This window comes from Bos indicus x Bos taurus, chromosome X (genome assembly GCF_003369695.1).
Source record: "Bos indicus x Bos taurus breed Angus x Brahman F1 hybrid chromosome X, Bos_hybrid_MaternalHap_v2.0, whole genome shotgun sequence".
NCBI classification, from domain to species: domain Eukaryota; kingdom Metazoa; phylum Chordata; class Mammalia; order Artiodactyla; family Bovidae; genus Bos; species Bos indicus x Bos taurus.
The window spans coordinates 13,213,793-13,230,219 of record NC_040105.1 but is presented as its reverse complement, the minus strand read 5'-3'; the positions used below and the strand labels follow the sequence as shown (position 1 = coordinate 13,230,219).

Genomic DNA, 16,427 nt, shown 5'->3' with positions numbered 1-16,427 from the left:
TCACTTTAGTGGGATCTTGGGAAAGGAAGGAAATAAACACACATGGTTAATCTGCTGTCTTTAACAACAGTCTGTTATTTCTCTTTAATCAGATTCTGACCAAAGCATCAAAGTGAGGATAAGCCTAAAATCAGCTCTTGGAGAAAATGCTGTGAGTATTCTAGATAGCGCATCTATGACTTTTCAGTGCATTCCCTTATTTAGGGCACAACAAGCCCATTTCAGTGCAGTTGAAAAGATGAAAGGGCACGTGGTTCTCTTAAAAAGCCCTAGATTCTGGCCTCTGGCATTTGAGTTGGTTTTTTCAGTAATACATTTCTTGTTGAATTAGCTATGCCTCTGTTTTCCTTGTGACTCTGAAGGTATTATGAAGATCAGTGAGAAAACATATAAAGTATCAAATACCTACCCTCCCAATTCACTCTAATCACAATTACTTGTATTTTTAAAAAATATATTTATTTGGCTGTGCCGGGTCTTAGTTGTGGCGTGTGGGATCTTTAGCTGCAGCGTGCAAACTCTTAGTTGTAGCATGTGGGATCCAGTTCCTTGACCAGAAATTGAACCCAGGCCCTCTGCTTTGGGAGCCTGGAGTCTTAGCCACTGGGTCACCAGGGAAGTCCCCATTACTTGTATTTGAGGAAGAGGACATGTTTATATTTTTAGAGACTGCTTTTAGAAGTATTGTAGGCAGTTTGGCTTTGTTTTGTCTTAGTCAATCATCTAGGTACTAGAAGCTTGTTTTAATCTTAGACCCCAGCCTTGGACCTGCTTTATTAGAATCTGCGCTTTAACAACCCCCCAGGTGGTTTGTAGACACAATAAAGACTGCTGCTGCTGCTGCTGCTGCTAAGTCGCTTCAGTCGTGTCCGACTCTGTGCGACCCCATAGACGGCAGCCCATCAGACTCCAACGTCCCTGGGATTCTCCAGGCAAGAACACTGGAGTGGGTTGCTATTTCCTTCTCCAATGCATGAAAGTGAAAAGTGAAAATGAAGTTGCTCAGTCGTGTCCGACTCTTCTCGACCCCATGGACTGCAGCCTACCAGGCTCCTCCATCCATGGGATTTTCCAGGCAAGAGTACTGGAGTGGGTTGCCATTGCCTTCTCCGAACAATAAAGACTGGGAAGCAACAATTCAGACCACTGTTTCTCAAGCTTGACTGCACACTGGAGTCATTCAAGATGTTTTTAAAAATATTAATGCTTCAGCCCCATTCCCAGAGATTCTGACTTACTGCTCTGAGGTGTGGCATCAAAACCCACTCCAGTATTCTTCCCTGGAGAATTCCATGGACAGAGGAGCCTGGCAGGCTACAATCCATAGGGTCACAAAGAGTTGGACATCACCGAAGCGACTTAGCACGCATGCATCTGGCATCAAGTCATCAAAGTTCCCCAGGTGATTTTGATTACAGCACAGCTTGAGAACCACTGAGGCAGAGATGCATTTCTGGAAAACAAAAAGTTTCACAGAAAATCAGATTACTTACACCTTCATGTGAATTACTTTAATCAGCTATTGCTTTCTCCTAAACACCTGTCTCAGGTTATCCAGTTTGAAGCAATTTGTTTCAGGGAAAAAAGAGAGGAGAGGGTTGCCTCAGGCAGATGGAGATCAAAGGCGTGCATGAAGTGTGGCACCCAGGAGGCTTTGCAGGATTAGAGAGCAACCTGGCATTATTGGATAAAACAGTCCAAGGTGCTACAGAAAATTGTTCTTTTCACTGGATAGAATCAAAGATGGCATTTCTACCCCCACACTTTTCTTGGGAAGTTAACTATTGTCCAAGGCTCCACAGTAGTTGTAGTGTAATTTTCATATATAAGCAAAACATCTAAATATAAATAACATGTCATTGTTGTTGTTTAGTCACTAAGTGATGTCCAACTATTTGCGACCCCATGGACTGTAGCCTCCAGGCTCCTGTGTCCATGGATTCTCCAGGCAAGAATACTGGGGTGGGTTGCCATTCTGTTCTCCAGGGGATCTTCCCAACCCAGGAATCACACCTGGTTTCCTGCATTGGCAGGCGGATTTATTACCACTGAGCACCCAAGGAAGCCCATAGTAGGAGTAAAAAATGAAGATTTCAGAAACAAGTATAAAATGGCGGTGTATCACTTCTCAAACTCTGAAAGTTCAAGTTCCTATTTCTTAGCAATCATTATCTCTGGGGTTATTTCTCCTTCTGTCCTATTTTTATTAACTCTTCCTTGGACTGATAAAATTTAATTTTAATTTAAAGTATCCAGTAGATCAGGATTCTTTTCAATTATCTTCTTTTTTCTTGACATGTTTTTTCCCCTGTTCTCTTTCCATGCAGTGAGGGATTAGTAAATAGTCTTCAAAGGGTTAGATGGTGTAATATTCTGAGGCCCATTCACAGAGCAACAGGCTGCTTTGATGACAGTGGAGTTATACTTTTAGCCAGAATAACTGTCCAGTTCAAGCTACTTCATAGCAAAGTCCACCTGGATTTTTGATACTATATTGAGACCTTAGCCTTTACTTTTTAAATATAGAAATAATAACCAGAATATTAGTGGCCATGTTCAGTTCAGTCGCTCAGTCGTGTCCAACTCTTTGTGACCCCATGGACTGCAGCACGCCAGGCTTCCCTGTCCATCCCCAATGCCTGGAGCTTGCTCAAACTCATGTCCATTGACTTGGTGATGCCATCCAACCATCTGTTGTTCCCTTCTCCTCCTGCCCTCAATCTTTCCCAGCATCAGGGGTCTTTTCCAATGAGTCAGTTCTTCGCATCAGGTGGCCAAAGTATTGGAGTTTCAGCATCAGTCCTTCCAATGAATATTCAGGACTGATTTCCTTTAGGATGGACTGGTTGGATCTCCTTGCAGTCCAAGGGACTCTCAAGAGTCTTCTCCAACACCACAGCCATATTAATAATATTATTACTATTAAAGCAACTTTCCCAATAAATGAGTGGTATCAAGCTGGATTCAATGTAGCAATCCTTTGAATTTTTTTTTTTTATATACAGCTAAAATTTTCTTTTTCAAATTGAAGTATAGTTGATTTAAAATGTGTTTGTTTCAGAGGCCCAGAATCCGTTCAGTTATACACATACATATATATATATTTTCAGATTATTTTCCCTTATAGGTTATTACAAAATATTAAGTATAGTTCTCTGTGCAGTAATTATTTTATATATGGTAGTGTCTGTCTGTTAATCCTAAATTCCTAATGTTTTCCTCCCCCCTTTCCCATTGGGTAATCTTAATTAGGTTTGTTTTCTATGTCTGTGGGTCTATTTGTTTTATAAATAAGTTTCTTTGTATTGTTTTTTTAGATTCCACATATAAGCAATATCTTAACAATATTTGTCTTTGTCTGGCTTGCTTCATTTAGTACGATAATCTCCTGTAATTGTTTTTCCTAAAAGAGGGAAGAGAGGCAAGCTTTGTGCTATTCATGATCTCTACTGCCATCTACTGGAGGAAAGGGTGAATTTTTTTTTCTCTTTGAACAGGTTTTTCCTGGACTACACAAATTTTACACAAGCCATTGGTTTAGCACTGGAAAACAAGAATTACCTTGTCTACAAAAAGCTATTTTTTCCTTTGAACTTGAAGTTTATTTTTCTTTTACACTTACACATGTCTGAGAACTTGCTATAAAAATAGTAAAAGGTCAGCATACTTGTCTACAGTATATGGATGTTTTAACCAAAACCAATGGCACACATAACTGCCATCTATAAACCTGCCCTAGAGTGCTTATTTCAGCTTACTTTAAGTTAAATTCAAGGGACCAGTGAGCCCTGTGGTTCTTAAAGCGTTGGTGCTGGACCAGCAGTATTGCCACCATGTGGGAGCTTGTTGCTGCTGCTGCTAAGTCGCTTCAGTCGTGTCCGACTCTGTGTGACCCCATAGACCGCAGCCCACCAGGCTCCCCCGTCCCTGGGATTCTCCAGGCAAGAGTACTGGAGTGGGTTGCCATTTCCTTCTCCAGTGCATGAAAGTGAAAAGTGAAAGTGAAGTCGCTCAGTCGTGCCCGACTCTTAGCGACCCCATGGACTGCAGCCCACCAGGCCCCTCCGTCCATGGGATTTTCCAGGCAAGAGTACTGGAGTGGGGTGCCATTGCCTTCTCCGTGGGAGCTTGTTAGAGACGCAGAATTCCAGGTCTTCTCTGAGGCTTTCCAGAATTCAGTGATTTGACAAGCCCTCCAGGTGATGCCAGTGCACACTCAAGTTGGGGGTCACTGACCTTATGCAGAGCTAGAATCTTTGGCATATTAGACAATTTAAAATTAACACATGGTGGGAAGTCCCTGGTGGTCCAGTGGTTAGAACTCTGAGCTCTCTCTGCTAAGGGTGTGTATTCAATCCCTGGACTGGGAACTAAGATTTCACAAGATGCGTGGCATGGCCAAAAAAAAAAAAAAGCTTGTGGAATATCAGGTTTTAATGTCCCCATGATCTCTACTGAGCAGTGTTTTTGTTGTGAATTTTCAGTATGAATGGAATGACAACGAAATGTACTTGTTCCAGTCGTCTGTGGCATATGCCATGAGAAAGTATTTTTCAGCAGCCAGAAATGAGACCATTCTTTTTGGGTGAGTTGATGTGCTGTGCTCTCAATCAGTACTTCCCTTACTCTTGGATCAGAAAGTTTTATGCTTCAACTTTTATTCACGTGAAATTGAGAAAAACCTCCTAACAACTATTAAACCTCATTGCTCTCCTGGAATTAGGGCCACCTTTTTAAAGGGATGCTTGTGACTTATTTGACTTGTAGATGGAAGAGCTTTGTTATTATTAAATGGCCCTCTCCTCACCTCTTCCCCCCCCACCTTCTCTCCTCTCCCTTTCTTTTCCCCAAATGCTCTCATGCACCCTCAGCACTGAAAACAAAAGGCAGAAATCTCTGCTCTCATTGAGCTTGTATTCTAATGTATCTATTTTGTGTGTGTGTGTGTGTGTGTGTTATAGACAGTCAACAAAATATATAAATGAAATATAGTAGAATTTGATGGTGATAAGTCCTAGGGAGAACAGTGCAGTAGGAAATGGGCAAGGGAGTGCTTGCTGGTTGTGTGTGTGTGGGCGGGGGGGTTACATTTTAACTAAAATGGTCAGGGAAGACCTTGGTAGTATTTGAACAAATAGCTGAAACAGGAGAGGGAGTCAGAGGTGCAGACCATGGGGAAAAATGTTGCAGCTTGAAAAATAGCAAGTAGAAAGATCCCGAGGAACAAGCATCCTTCACCTATTGAAGGAACAGCAAAGAGGCCACTGTGGCTGGAGCAGAGTGAGCTAATAGAAGACAAATAGGAGATGCGGTCAGAGGCAGACTGGGGCATGGGGATGGAAAGGTGAGAAGAAAGTGTGTGTGCACCGCCAAAGCCATTCTAAGGCCATTGGCTTTCCTTCTGCATGAGAAACGCTCTGAACCACATGATCTGCCTTGGGTTTTTTTGTTTTGCTTTTTATTTTTTTAAACTTTACAAATTGTATTAGTTTTGCCAAATATCAAAATGAATCCGCCACAGGTATACATGTGTTCCCCATCCTGAACCCTCCTCCCTCCTCCCTCCCCATACCATCCCTCTGGGTCGTCCCAGTGCACTAGCCCCAAGCATCCAGTATCGTGCATCGAACCTGGACTGGCAACTCGTTTCATACATGATATTATACATGTTTCAATGCCATTCTCCCAAATCTCCCCACCCTCTCCCTCTCCAACAGAGTCCATAAGACTGTTCTATACATCAGTGTCTCTTTTGCTGTCTCGTACACAGGGTTATCGTTACCATCTTTCTAAATTCCATATATATGTGTTAGTATACTGTATTGGTGTTTTTCTTTCTGGCTTACTTCACTCTGTATAATAGGCTCCAGTTTCATCCACCTCATTAGAACTGATTCAAATGTATTCTTTTTAATGGCTGAGTAATACTCCATTGTGTATATGTACCATAGCTTTCTTATCCATTCATCTGCTGATGGGCATCTAGGTTGCTTCCATGTCCTGGCTATTATAAACAGTGCTGCGATGAACACTGGGGTACACGTGTCTCTTTCCCTTCTGGTTTCCTCAGTGTGTATGCCCAGCAGTGGGATTGCTGGGTCATAAGGCAGTCCAGTTTTTTAAGGAATCTCCACACTGTTCTCCATAGTGGCTGTACTAGTTTGCATTCCCACCAACAGTGTAAGAGGGTTCCCTTTTCTCCACACCCTCTCCAGCATTTATTGCTTGTAGACTTTTGGATCGCAGCCATTCTGACTGGTGTGAAATGGTACCTCATAGTGGTTTTTAGTAAACATTCGTTGTTTTCATTTTGGCTGCGCTGGGTCTTCATTGCTGCACGTGGGCTTTCTCTAGCCGTGGCAGGTAAGGGGCTACCCTTCGTTGTGCACAGGCTTCTTATTGTGGAGGCTTCTTCTTGCAGAGCACAGTCTCTAGGCACGAGGCATGTGGGCTTAGTAGTTGGGGCTGGCTGGCTCTAGGGCACAGGCTCAATAGTCGTGGGTCACAGGCTTAATTGCTCTGTGGCATGTGGAATCTTCCTGGACCAGGGATCGAACCCCTGTCCCCTGCATTGGCAGACAGATTCTTATCCACTGTACCACCAGGGAAGTCCCTGCCTTGCATTTTATTAGGATCAGTCTCATCAGCTGTGAGAGCATAGTCTTGTCACATCCTACTGTAAACCCCACTCCTCACCCTCACCTGTGGGGGCAACATGCCGAGTTTTGCCAGGAGGGGCCCGGTTGGAAGATATCAGGGCACCGCCTCTGTCCATGGAAGGGAGCCATCGCTGCCCACCATGTTATCACAATCCTGGGTCACCAGTGATTCCTCGCTGATTCTTCCGCTGCTTTGTTTGAAGTATTTCTATCACTAAAAAAAACTGTGGTTCTTATATGGTAGCAGAACCAATCATGCCAAGACTTGCTCTCACACCTTAGGGAATTGAGTTCACGTGCTTTGGGCAGTGTTAAGGTTATTGGGACAGTGACATCCTTCCATGACGGGTCCTGCTCCAGGGCTCTCCACTCTACCCTGTGATTGTCCCCCCATCTCCAGCAGCAGAAGTCTTCATTCTCTTCACAGTGTCCTCTGTGCCACCAGGGAAAATGTTTCTTTTGTTTCTCCACAGAGAAGACAACGTGTGGGTGAGTGACAAGAAACCAAGGATCTCCTTCAAGTTCTTTGTCACGTCACCTAACAACGTGTCTGACATCATTCCGAGAACTGAAGTTGAAAACGCCATCAGGTGATACTTGACTTTCAAATGCAGGATAGAAGGGTGAGGGGCCCCAGTGCAACAACAACAGTAATGAAATGATTTGTGTGTTCCTAAAGGTGCCAGGCACTGTTCTGAGTCATTTGCGTGTTTTTCCTCATCTGAAAAACTTGGGTTTTAATTCCAAAAGGATCGCATAGCAAGGGGATTGCCTTCATTGGGTTTCTCCAGATGCAGGTCCTTAGACAAGGATTTGAAAGTAAGTAGTTTAATTGGGAAGTAACCTCAGGAAGAATGGATTGAGGAGTGTGGACAGGAGACAGAATGGAAGGAAGGTAACCTGACATGTTATGAGCAAGTTACCACCGTGGGCAGCTAGAACTCCATTCTGCTGGGAATTCTGGGAGATGGTGTGGAATATGCACCTGAATTGTCCCATCAGAGCTGGGGTATTTATTCACCACTTCCCATCAGTCACTGGTTGAGAACTGCGTACTGCTGCTGCTGCTAAGTCGCTTCAGTCATGTCTGACTCTGTGCGACCCCATAGACGGCAGCCCACCAGGCTCCACCATCCCTGGGATTCTCCAGGCAAGAACACTGGAGTGGGTTGCCATTTCCTCCTCCAATGCATGAAAGTGAAAAGTGAAAGTGAAGTCGCTCAGTCGTGTCCGACTCTTAGCGACCCCATGGACTGCAGCCTACCAGGCTCCTGCGTCCATGGGATTTTCCAGGCAAGAGTACCGGAGTGGGGTGCCATCACGACAGGGGACAGTAATTCCCCAGCCTTACTGGCCTGCGGATAGGGCTGAATCTTGCAGCCTGAGAATGCTCTCAGGCAAAGGCAGCAGGTCCCGGCTGAAGGAAGTCTAACCAGCACGCCCAGAAAATGGTAAATGCAGAGGGTACCTGGACAGGTGTCGCCATCATTGCTGTAGGGACTTTGATGCAGAATTCATTTAACCAAAGTCTGAAACAAGGCAGGCAGGGACAGGATTCCTTAGATACTAAATAAGTAAGTGTTAGTCGCTCGGTCGTGTCCGACTCTTTGCAACCCCGTGGCTTGTAGCCCACCAGGCTGGATAGATGTTGATGTTTCCCCTTGTCATTAAAAAAAGAAGAGAAGAAAAAAAAGGCTTAATATACCATTGCTATGGGAAATGCTACTAGGTGGCGCTCTTGAGCTGCTTGTCGTCTTTAGAAGCAGAACCAAAACTTGCTGGGCAGAGTTGGCCTAGAAAATCTGGCTTAGTGGGGTTTACAACCCAAGCACACCCAGACTCACTGGCTGCCTCCACAAGACTTGTCTTGAGGGAAGGTGCTAGCTGAGATCATCACGAAGGAGCCCAGCACTCCTGCAAGCTCCGGGGAGTCCTCAAACTTTGTATTTCCAGAGTGACGAGACTCTTTCAGATGGAGGTTGCTGCTTGGATCTCTCTTTCTGGCTGGACTCTGACTTCCTGACCTGCACTGTATTCAATGGCAGGAGAATGGGATGCCAGACACTTTGGTTTTCAACCTGGAACACTGAACATTTCACTGTTTTTTGTTTTAAAAGTAACCTTCATCCTTTTTCCCTCTATGAAATTCGGCCATATCCCAACACAGTGCTGGAGAATTTGGCAAAGGCTCCTCCCCCGTGTTCCTCCCCAGAGCTGCCATTTATTAGGATGTCAACACCTTTTATTTGGAAAATACAGCTGTTGAGACTTGTATATAGGGCCTGATTCATCTGTAGAAGAGGTGGATCCAATTGTCCTTTTCCATTATTTGATATAAAGTCATTGTAGACATACCTCAACAGAAGGGAAATTCTTACCAAATATGCAACTTCGCCTTTACAACACAGTAGTCACAAATGAACAAATGCCAGCCATCTGCACATTTCCACACTTGCAACCTCATTTTCCAGTGAAGCTGTTTCCAAACCTAATCTAGATCACAGGGTATGAAAGAGGTATGATTGTTAAAACTCAAATCTGTCAGTGAACCTGGTTATTGACTTTGATTTCATTGCTTCTTTGGGTAAGCCTTATCAAATCTTTTTGGAGACAGTGATATAGGCAGTAAATAACTGCGCTGTTTTCTTTTGCCTGAATATTTTGCTTTTGGGAATAGGTTGTCCCGGGACCGTATCAATGATGTCTTCCAGCTGGATGACAACAGCCTGGAGTTTCTGGGGATTCAGCCGACGCTGGGACCCCCTTACGAGCCACCTGTCACCATATGGCTGATTATCTTTGGGGTCGTGATGGGAGTGGTAGTGATTGGTATTGTTGTGCTCATCTTCACTGGGATCAGAAATCGAAGGAAGTAAGTGACCTTTCTTGGACTTATTTATCCTAAAACAGAACAGTTTCAGGAAAACTAACTGGAAAATTTGCAGTAAGTGGTAGGTTGTACAAGCCAATTACATATGTGGACAGTTCCACAGCTAAATATTCTTGTGCACCCCCTAGAAGTTTACCAGATTTCATCAGCACTTCGCCACCCTAGCAGGCCCCACCATACAGATCTCCAGCCTGGAGTTTACTACCGATATGCCCCAGTAAACTCCATCCTGGCCACAGCATCATTTCCCTACTGCTAAAAGGCACTCCAAGCTCTGCAGTGGTGAGTGGGCTCGGGGGGGATTATCCTTACTGAGGAGTCCTCCTTGGTCTAGAAGTGATCCTAGAGAATGCATTAGTGATGGATTTGAACTGTGAAATGGTTCAAGAATGAGCTCTGAGATTTGCTCCAAACTGCTACGCTTGAATCCTCTGCATCCCTCCTCCCATGGCTCGGATGCCTTACTATACCCTCAGTTCAGGGGTCGGGCACCCTCTAAATTGTTCTCGAGTTGAAGATCCAAGTTCACTGTGGATTTAAATCACAGAGGCCTGATGTATAGTTGTGCCCTGCCGCTAGATTTGTTTTCTGATCTTGAGACAGCGTTTACTTTTGTTGAGCTTGTGTAATTGAGGTTAATCATATTTTATAACACCTAACAAAACTCTTTGCACACATTAGGTTGTTTAAATGTGTTCTTTAATTTTGATATGCACTAGTCTGTTTTGCTTAATTTTCTTCACTATATTGTTTCCACAAATAACTTCATTTTTAAAATTAGGCATTGACAAAAATATATTCATATAGTAAAAATGTTTTAAATACAAAAGGACACATAGAGTTTCCCTGTCACTTGTTTTGCTTCCAAGTTCCCTTCCTAAAGTTGACAAAAATGGTCAGTTAAAAAAAATTTTTTTTAAAAATTTTTTTATTAGTTGTATAGTTGATGGACAATGTTGTGTTAGTTTCAGGTATACAGCAAAGTCATTCAGTTATACATGTACACACATCTATTCTTTTTCAGACTCTTCCCGTGGAGATTATTAGAGAATACAGAGTTCCCTGTGCTATACAGTGGGCCCTTATTGGTTATCTATTTTATATACAGTAGTGTGTATCTGTTAATCCCCAAGTCCTTATTTTTCCCTCCCCTCCCTTTCCCCTTTGGTAACCATAAGTCTGTGACTCTGTTTCTGAAAAATGATTAGTTTTTTGGAGACCCAGTGTATCAGAATCTGCATTTTAGTAAGGCCCTTAGGTGACTCATACGCACACTACAGTTTGAGAAGTGCTCTTCTACATAGTACAGGTTTGCATGTAGACGCTATTCCAAAGTTCATTCATCAGAGAAATTCTTTTTGGGCTCCTCCTTCATGCTATACACTGCATTAATAGAAGCTACACAGAAAAATAAGACTGCTTATGTATTTCTTACATTAATGTATTCAGCAACTGTATAATATATAACTATGTAATTATGTTCATGTATATATATAAGACAGAGATTCAGAGAGGCCAAGAAACCTCAAGTTTGCACAGCTAGTCAGTGACACATGAAGATATGCACTTGGTTTCTAAAGCTGGTGTCATAGTACAAAGCGGGCCCATCCTGACCTTCATACTTTGGAAATCGGTAATTTAGTAGGGAAGTTTTTTATAATGAAGTGATTGGCTAAATGACCACTGAGTTCCTAAAAATAATAATAATGGTTAATATTTATTGGGGATTATATGCCGGATACTGTGAGTACTCTGCCAGCATTATTTCACTGAGTTTACATATTTGCCATCATTTTCTGAATAGTTAGACTGAGGCACAGAGGCCCCCACTCTCAGACTTCAGAGCTTATACCCTAACCAGTCTCCTACTCTGCCAACCATCGTGCCAACTGATCATCGGGCTAAAGAAGTGAATTCAATGCACTCTGGGTGCCCACAGTCCATTAAAAGGGGACTGGTATGCAAATGAGTACAGGTGGTAAGATGCTGAGATGGAAAAGATACCTGGGCCATTGGAGTCCAAGGGAGGCCGTGTCACTCTAAGATCATGATATTAAGGTGAGTTCACTTTATTTAACAGGAAAAATCAAGCAAGCAGTGAAGAAAATCCTTATGGCTCTGTGGACTTGAATAAAGGAGAAAATAATTCAGGATTCCAAAATATTGATGATGTTCAGACTTCGCTTTAGAAAAATCTTTTTTATTTCCTCTTGAGATGAATTGATTGCATGTAAATATTAATTTCACAGTACGGAACATAGGCAATGATAAGAATGTCATTAAATGTCAAAGCTCTGGCTCTGTTCAGGAAAAGCTGTCCAAAGAATGCATGCCTGAGAAGAAAGCATCTTCCCTTGCATCACGTTTAGTACTTGTTTCTGCCTTAGGACTTCACTTCTGTTTCCTTAAAGAGATGTTTCTGTTTGAGAATAGAGACAGTATGTCTTTGGCCTCACAGGCTGTTCAGGGGTAATGGAAATGGAAATTTCCATTGTGTTGCTAGAGATGGATAAAAAGGATACAGGGCAGGAGCAAGTGTGTGGAATCTGGACGGATGGCTCTTAAGGACGTGCCTGTGAATGGATGGAGCTTCGAGGTGGAGCCTGGCATGCACTGTTCACTTGGGTTTAATTCAAGTGTAAAGGAGGACATGCTCTCTTCACGTTAACTTAATCTAGGTACTCCAGTGATTCTCCCCAGTCATGATTGGACCAGAACATGCCTTCTTCAGAGTGACAGGGCTACAGAAGAGAGAAGAATCCAGACAGCCATTGGAGGACGTTGCCTTTTTACTTTCAAGCTGCTTGGCCACCGTCTTTCTGACAATATCACACTAGCCCCAGGGGCCTCCATGAACCCCCTCCCGAGCTGCCATGATAGGAACTTGCTCCCGTTGCTCTCTATGAAGTGCACGGGGACCCCAACTGAATGTCACTTCTGAAGTGGGCTCCCAATTTCTTGACTCTTCTGTATTTGCCCATAATGTTTGAGTAGTGCTGAGCACAAAGCTCACAAAGACAATAAATACTTGATTCACAAACTCCTGTGGTCTCGTGTGTACTTCTGTGCTCGGCCTTCCGTGGATTATCTCTGCTTTTCACTTCCAGGGACAAAGCTGCCTGGGTCTCCCGACCTCCCACATGTCTTGAAGTGCATCCCAATATGTTCAGTTACTGTATTGTATAAAGTGATTATGTTCAACAAAATATGTTGAAAAGAGTTGTATTAAGAGCGTCTACACTCAGGTTAGGAGCCAAACCTGGTAATGCTTTTACAAATCTCAGAGCCCCTAGCCCAGTTCTGAGCACAGAATCCAATACAGACCTGAAAACGTATAAAATGGATTATGTAGATTAAAATATCCAAACTCTACCTATCGGTTCACTTTATGTGGTGACCAGCATACTGTAGAGTAACTTAGTCAAGTAAGAAGAACTAGCAGCTTGTGCTCAAAAGACTGGAACTTCATGCTCGCTTTTAGGAAAGGGCTTTTAAAGGCAGCATTAGAGCTGAGGGTTGAAGGGTGCCTGATCAGCTTGAGGACATTCTTCTGATCAGCTGATGGTGAGGAAGCTTGGGTGGTATTTCAAGAGTCAGCATCATCAACCTTCTGGTTGTAACCGGTTTGGGGTCCATGTGCTGGTGGTCAGGATGCAGTTAAGTTCTTCCACCTGGTAGGGATTTTGCTGCTGCTGCTGCTGCTAAGTCACTTCAGTCGTGTCCGACTCTGTGCGACCCCATAGACAGCAGCCCACCAGGCTCCCCTGTCCCTGGGATTCTCCAGGCAAGAACACTGGAGTGGGTTGCCATTTCCTTCTCCAATGCATGAAAGTGAAAAGTGAAAGTGAAGTATCTCAGTCGTGTCCAACTCCTAGCGACCCCATGGACTACAGCCTACCAGGCTCCTCCGTCCATGGGATTTTCCAGGCAAGAGTACTGGAGTGGGTTGCCATTGCCTTCTCCGGTAGGGATTTTAGTATCTGCCAAACAGCTCAAGCACATGGCTCAGGATATTATCTGTAACCCTTGAGGAGGAACTAAAGTTCCTTTACTTTGCTTTATAGCTAAACTATGATCATTTTGTCTTGATTGACTGTTTTCTTTGTTTCTGCATTTTCTCTTTTCTCTTATGAAATTTGCTCTATAGAATGCAGGGAAGGTCTAGGAAGCTAAAGATTTTCTACGAACAAGAGGCAGGGTGATGGGAAAAGAGGGGTCATCTGCGGGAAGGTCCCATAGAGTCCTGCTCAGTCTCATCTTTAGATCAAGTATATAAAAATAAGGAGAAGAAAGAAAAACACCCTTTGGCGGGGGTGGGGGGGGGGCGGACCAGGAAGACCTAGTTTGGGCATGAGAAATCTTTCTCACAGGGGCATTAAGTCTGTGGTGCAAGTCTCTGGTGGATGGAATCAGAGCCGCAAAGACTGGTACCCACTCCTGACGATGGGCCTGTTGAGAGGGAGGGGCTGTGTTATTTGTTCCTTTTCTCTCGGGGAGAAAGGAACCTGGCACACAGTACCTGCTAAATAAATGCTCACTGAACATATAAATGCCCTAGTGGCTGTTTCAAAAGTTCCATGAGATTTGTGTGCTTCTGTAAAGAAAAAAAAAAAAAAAAAAGGAACAAATAACCAAGAACAATCATTCACAATAGCTTAGGGGGATGAGATGAGGAAGGGTGTGAACGTCCCTTAAGGGAGATTGTTCTATCTAGAAAACAGTAGCGTCTTTTCACTGTAATGCAGCCCTTCACATAACCTTTCTCTCTCCCTTCTTGACATTACAGACATGACAGTGACGGACTCCAAAATGATGAAAACCTAAGGGTTCAGCAGCAGGCCGTGAAGGTGGACATTCCCAGGAACAGTCTGAAAGCTACAGTACCTTTTAGTAATAGTCATGAGAAGCTAAAATAGGACTCGTGTACTTCTGTGTCAAGATAGAAGACGGAAAGAGAAAGTTCAGTTACCAAACTAGCCACAAGTCCCGGGGCTCCAGACGCGAGGATTTTAAATGGTTACAGTAGGGCTCTCTTATCCCCAGTTTCACTTTTGGTGGTTTCAGTTACCTGCGGTCAACCACTATATGAAAATATTTAGTAGAAAACTTCAGAAATAAACAATTCATGAGTTTTAAAGTGATGAACTCTCGTGACGTCAACTCTGCTCCCCCAGGCCGCGAACCGTCCCTTTGTCTGCTGTGTCCCGCCCGTTAGTCACTTAGCGGCCATAGTTATCAGGTCTGCTGTCACAGCCTCAGTGCTGTGTTCAAGGGACTCTTGTTTTACTTACTCCTGGCCCCAAAGTGCCAGAGGAGTGATGCTGGTGATTCGGAAATGCCAGAGAGAAGCCCTAAAGTTTTAGTTTCCTTTAAGCGAAAGGGTGAAAGTTCTCAATATGGAAAGAAAAAAATGAATGCTGAGGTGGCTGAGATCTACGGTAACAATGAATCTTTTATCGGTGAAATTGTGAAGAAAGAAGAAATTCATACTAGTTTTGCCGTCTCACATCAAACTGCAAAAGTTACAGCCGCAGTGCATTAAGTGCTTAGTTAAGATGCAAAAGGCATTCAATTTGTACAGTTAGATATTTTGACAGAGAGACTACATTCACATAACTTTTATTACAGTGTAATTATTCAGTTTTATTATTAGTTATTGCTTTTAACCTCTTACTGTGCCTAACTTATAAATTAAACTTGATCATAGGTATGTATGTATAGGAAAAACATATTATATATGGGGTTTGGTACTATCCTTGGTTTCAGGTATCCACTAGGGGTCTTGGAATGTATCCCCTGCAAGTAAGGGCAGAGTACCATAGAAAGCAACAATCTGATACAAGACCATGGTTATAATTGAGTTGAAATTGATAATAGTTTGAGCAAAAGGAAAAAGGCATCCAGTTTTACCTTAGCATCTTTAAAAGTTGTCTCTGTGACACATAGTTAACATATTATTGAATAACGTTGTTTAACTTCAGTTGTATATTTGTGTAGATGATGACATAAATCCGTTGTTCTGATTTGGGTATCAGATGAGAACTGTATCATTCGAATTGAATTATGGAACACCTAATGGTGCCCACCACATAATGAGGTCTCCTAGGGCAGTTCAGAATGACTGCACAGAAATATCTGGGAGGTTATTAAAAGTACAAATTCTCAGGCTGCATTCAGACCTGCTGTACCAGAATCTCGGGGGTAGTTCCTAATGAACCTGTGTTTTCATAAACTCTCCATTTGATTCTCATGCATGCTAAAGACTGAAACCATTGAGACATGAAGGCAGGTGTCACCATTTCTATACTTGTTAATAGCATATTTAATTATCATGATAGTGGTGATATTAAGAAGAACAACAAATATCCAAAAAGTAATTTTTCATTTCTGCTCAATCTTTACACATAATATACATCCTCTCTATTTTGCTATCAGAAAATGTGCTTCTGCTATAGGCTGGAAGGTATAATACTAAGAGAAGCATAAACAAAATTACTAACTTGACCTAAATATCAAGGAAATCTTTTGTTTCCTACCTTGTTTTTTTCTAGATAATAGAACAGACAAAACAGCACACAGACTACCGATAAGAAAAACTAGCTAAATTACAACATCTGTGCTATGCTACTTTCCTTAAAAAGAATGAAAATGTTGGTCAAAATTTATACTCATTCTCATCAGATCTTCTCACGTATTCTTCAAGGCTTGTCTTTTTCCCGAAGTGGTTCAATGGATGATAGGAGCTGCTGAAATGTGGGACGCTTTTCTGGAAGCTAGATAAAAGAAAAACCCAATGGTTTAGTTTATGAAGGTTCCCATTTAAAATAAACTATGTAAAATATTTATACCTCAGTCCTAAAACTAGCAATTCTTAAAAT

General features: G+C 42.8%; 2 protein-coding genes across 6 annotated transcripts in view; one reads left to right on the top strand and one right to left on the bottom strand.

Annotated features, from left to right (window-relative positions):
- The window catches only part of ACE2 (angiotensin I converting enzyme 2), a 51,895-nt gene extending 37,205 nt beyond the window's left edge, over positions 1-14,690 (top strand). For 3 of the 4 annotated variants that reach the window (XM_027533926.1, XM_027533929.1, XM_027533927.1), the window contains 5 exons: positions 93-151; positions 4,485-4,585; positions 7,133-7,249; positions 9,337-9,531; positions 14,336-14,690. In XM_027533926.1, the coding sequence (XP_027389727.1) occupies positions 93-151; positions 4,485-4,585; positions 7,133-7,249; positions 9,337-9,531; positions 14,336-14,465 (602 nt within the window). In that variant the 3' untranslated portion in view covers positions 14,466-14,690. Of the gene's footprint in view, positions 1-92; positions 152-4,484; positions 4,586-7,132; positions 7,250-9,336; positions 9,532-11,629; positions 12,591-14,335 lie in introns of those variants that run through there. The other variant, XM_027533928.1, reaches the window with a different exon arrangement.
- A 462-nt stretch (positions 14,691-15,152) lies between these two features.
- The window catches only part of BMX (BMX non-receptor tyrosine kinase), a 45,883-nt gene continuing 44,608 nt past the window's right edge, over positions 15,153-16,427 (bottom strand). For both annotated transcript variants that reach the window (XM_027533930.1, XM_027533931.1), the window contains exon 19: positions 15,153-16,322. In XM_027533930.1, coding sequence (XP_027389731.1) covers positions 16,248-16,322 — 75 coding nt within the window. In that variant the 3' untranslated portion in view covers positions 15,153-16,247. The remainder of the gene's footprint in view (positions 16,323-16,427) is intronic.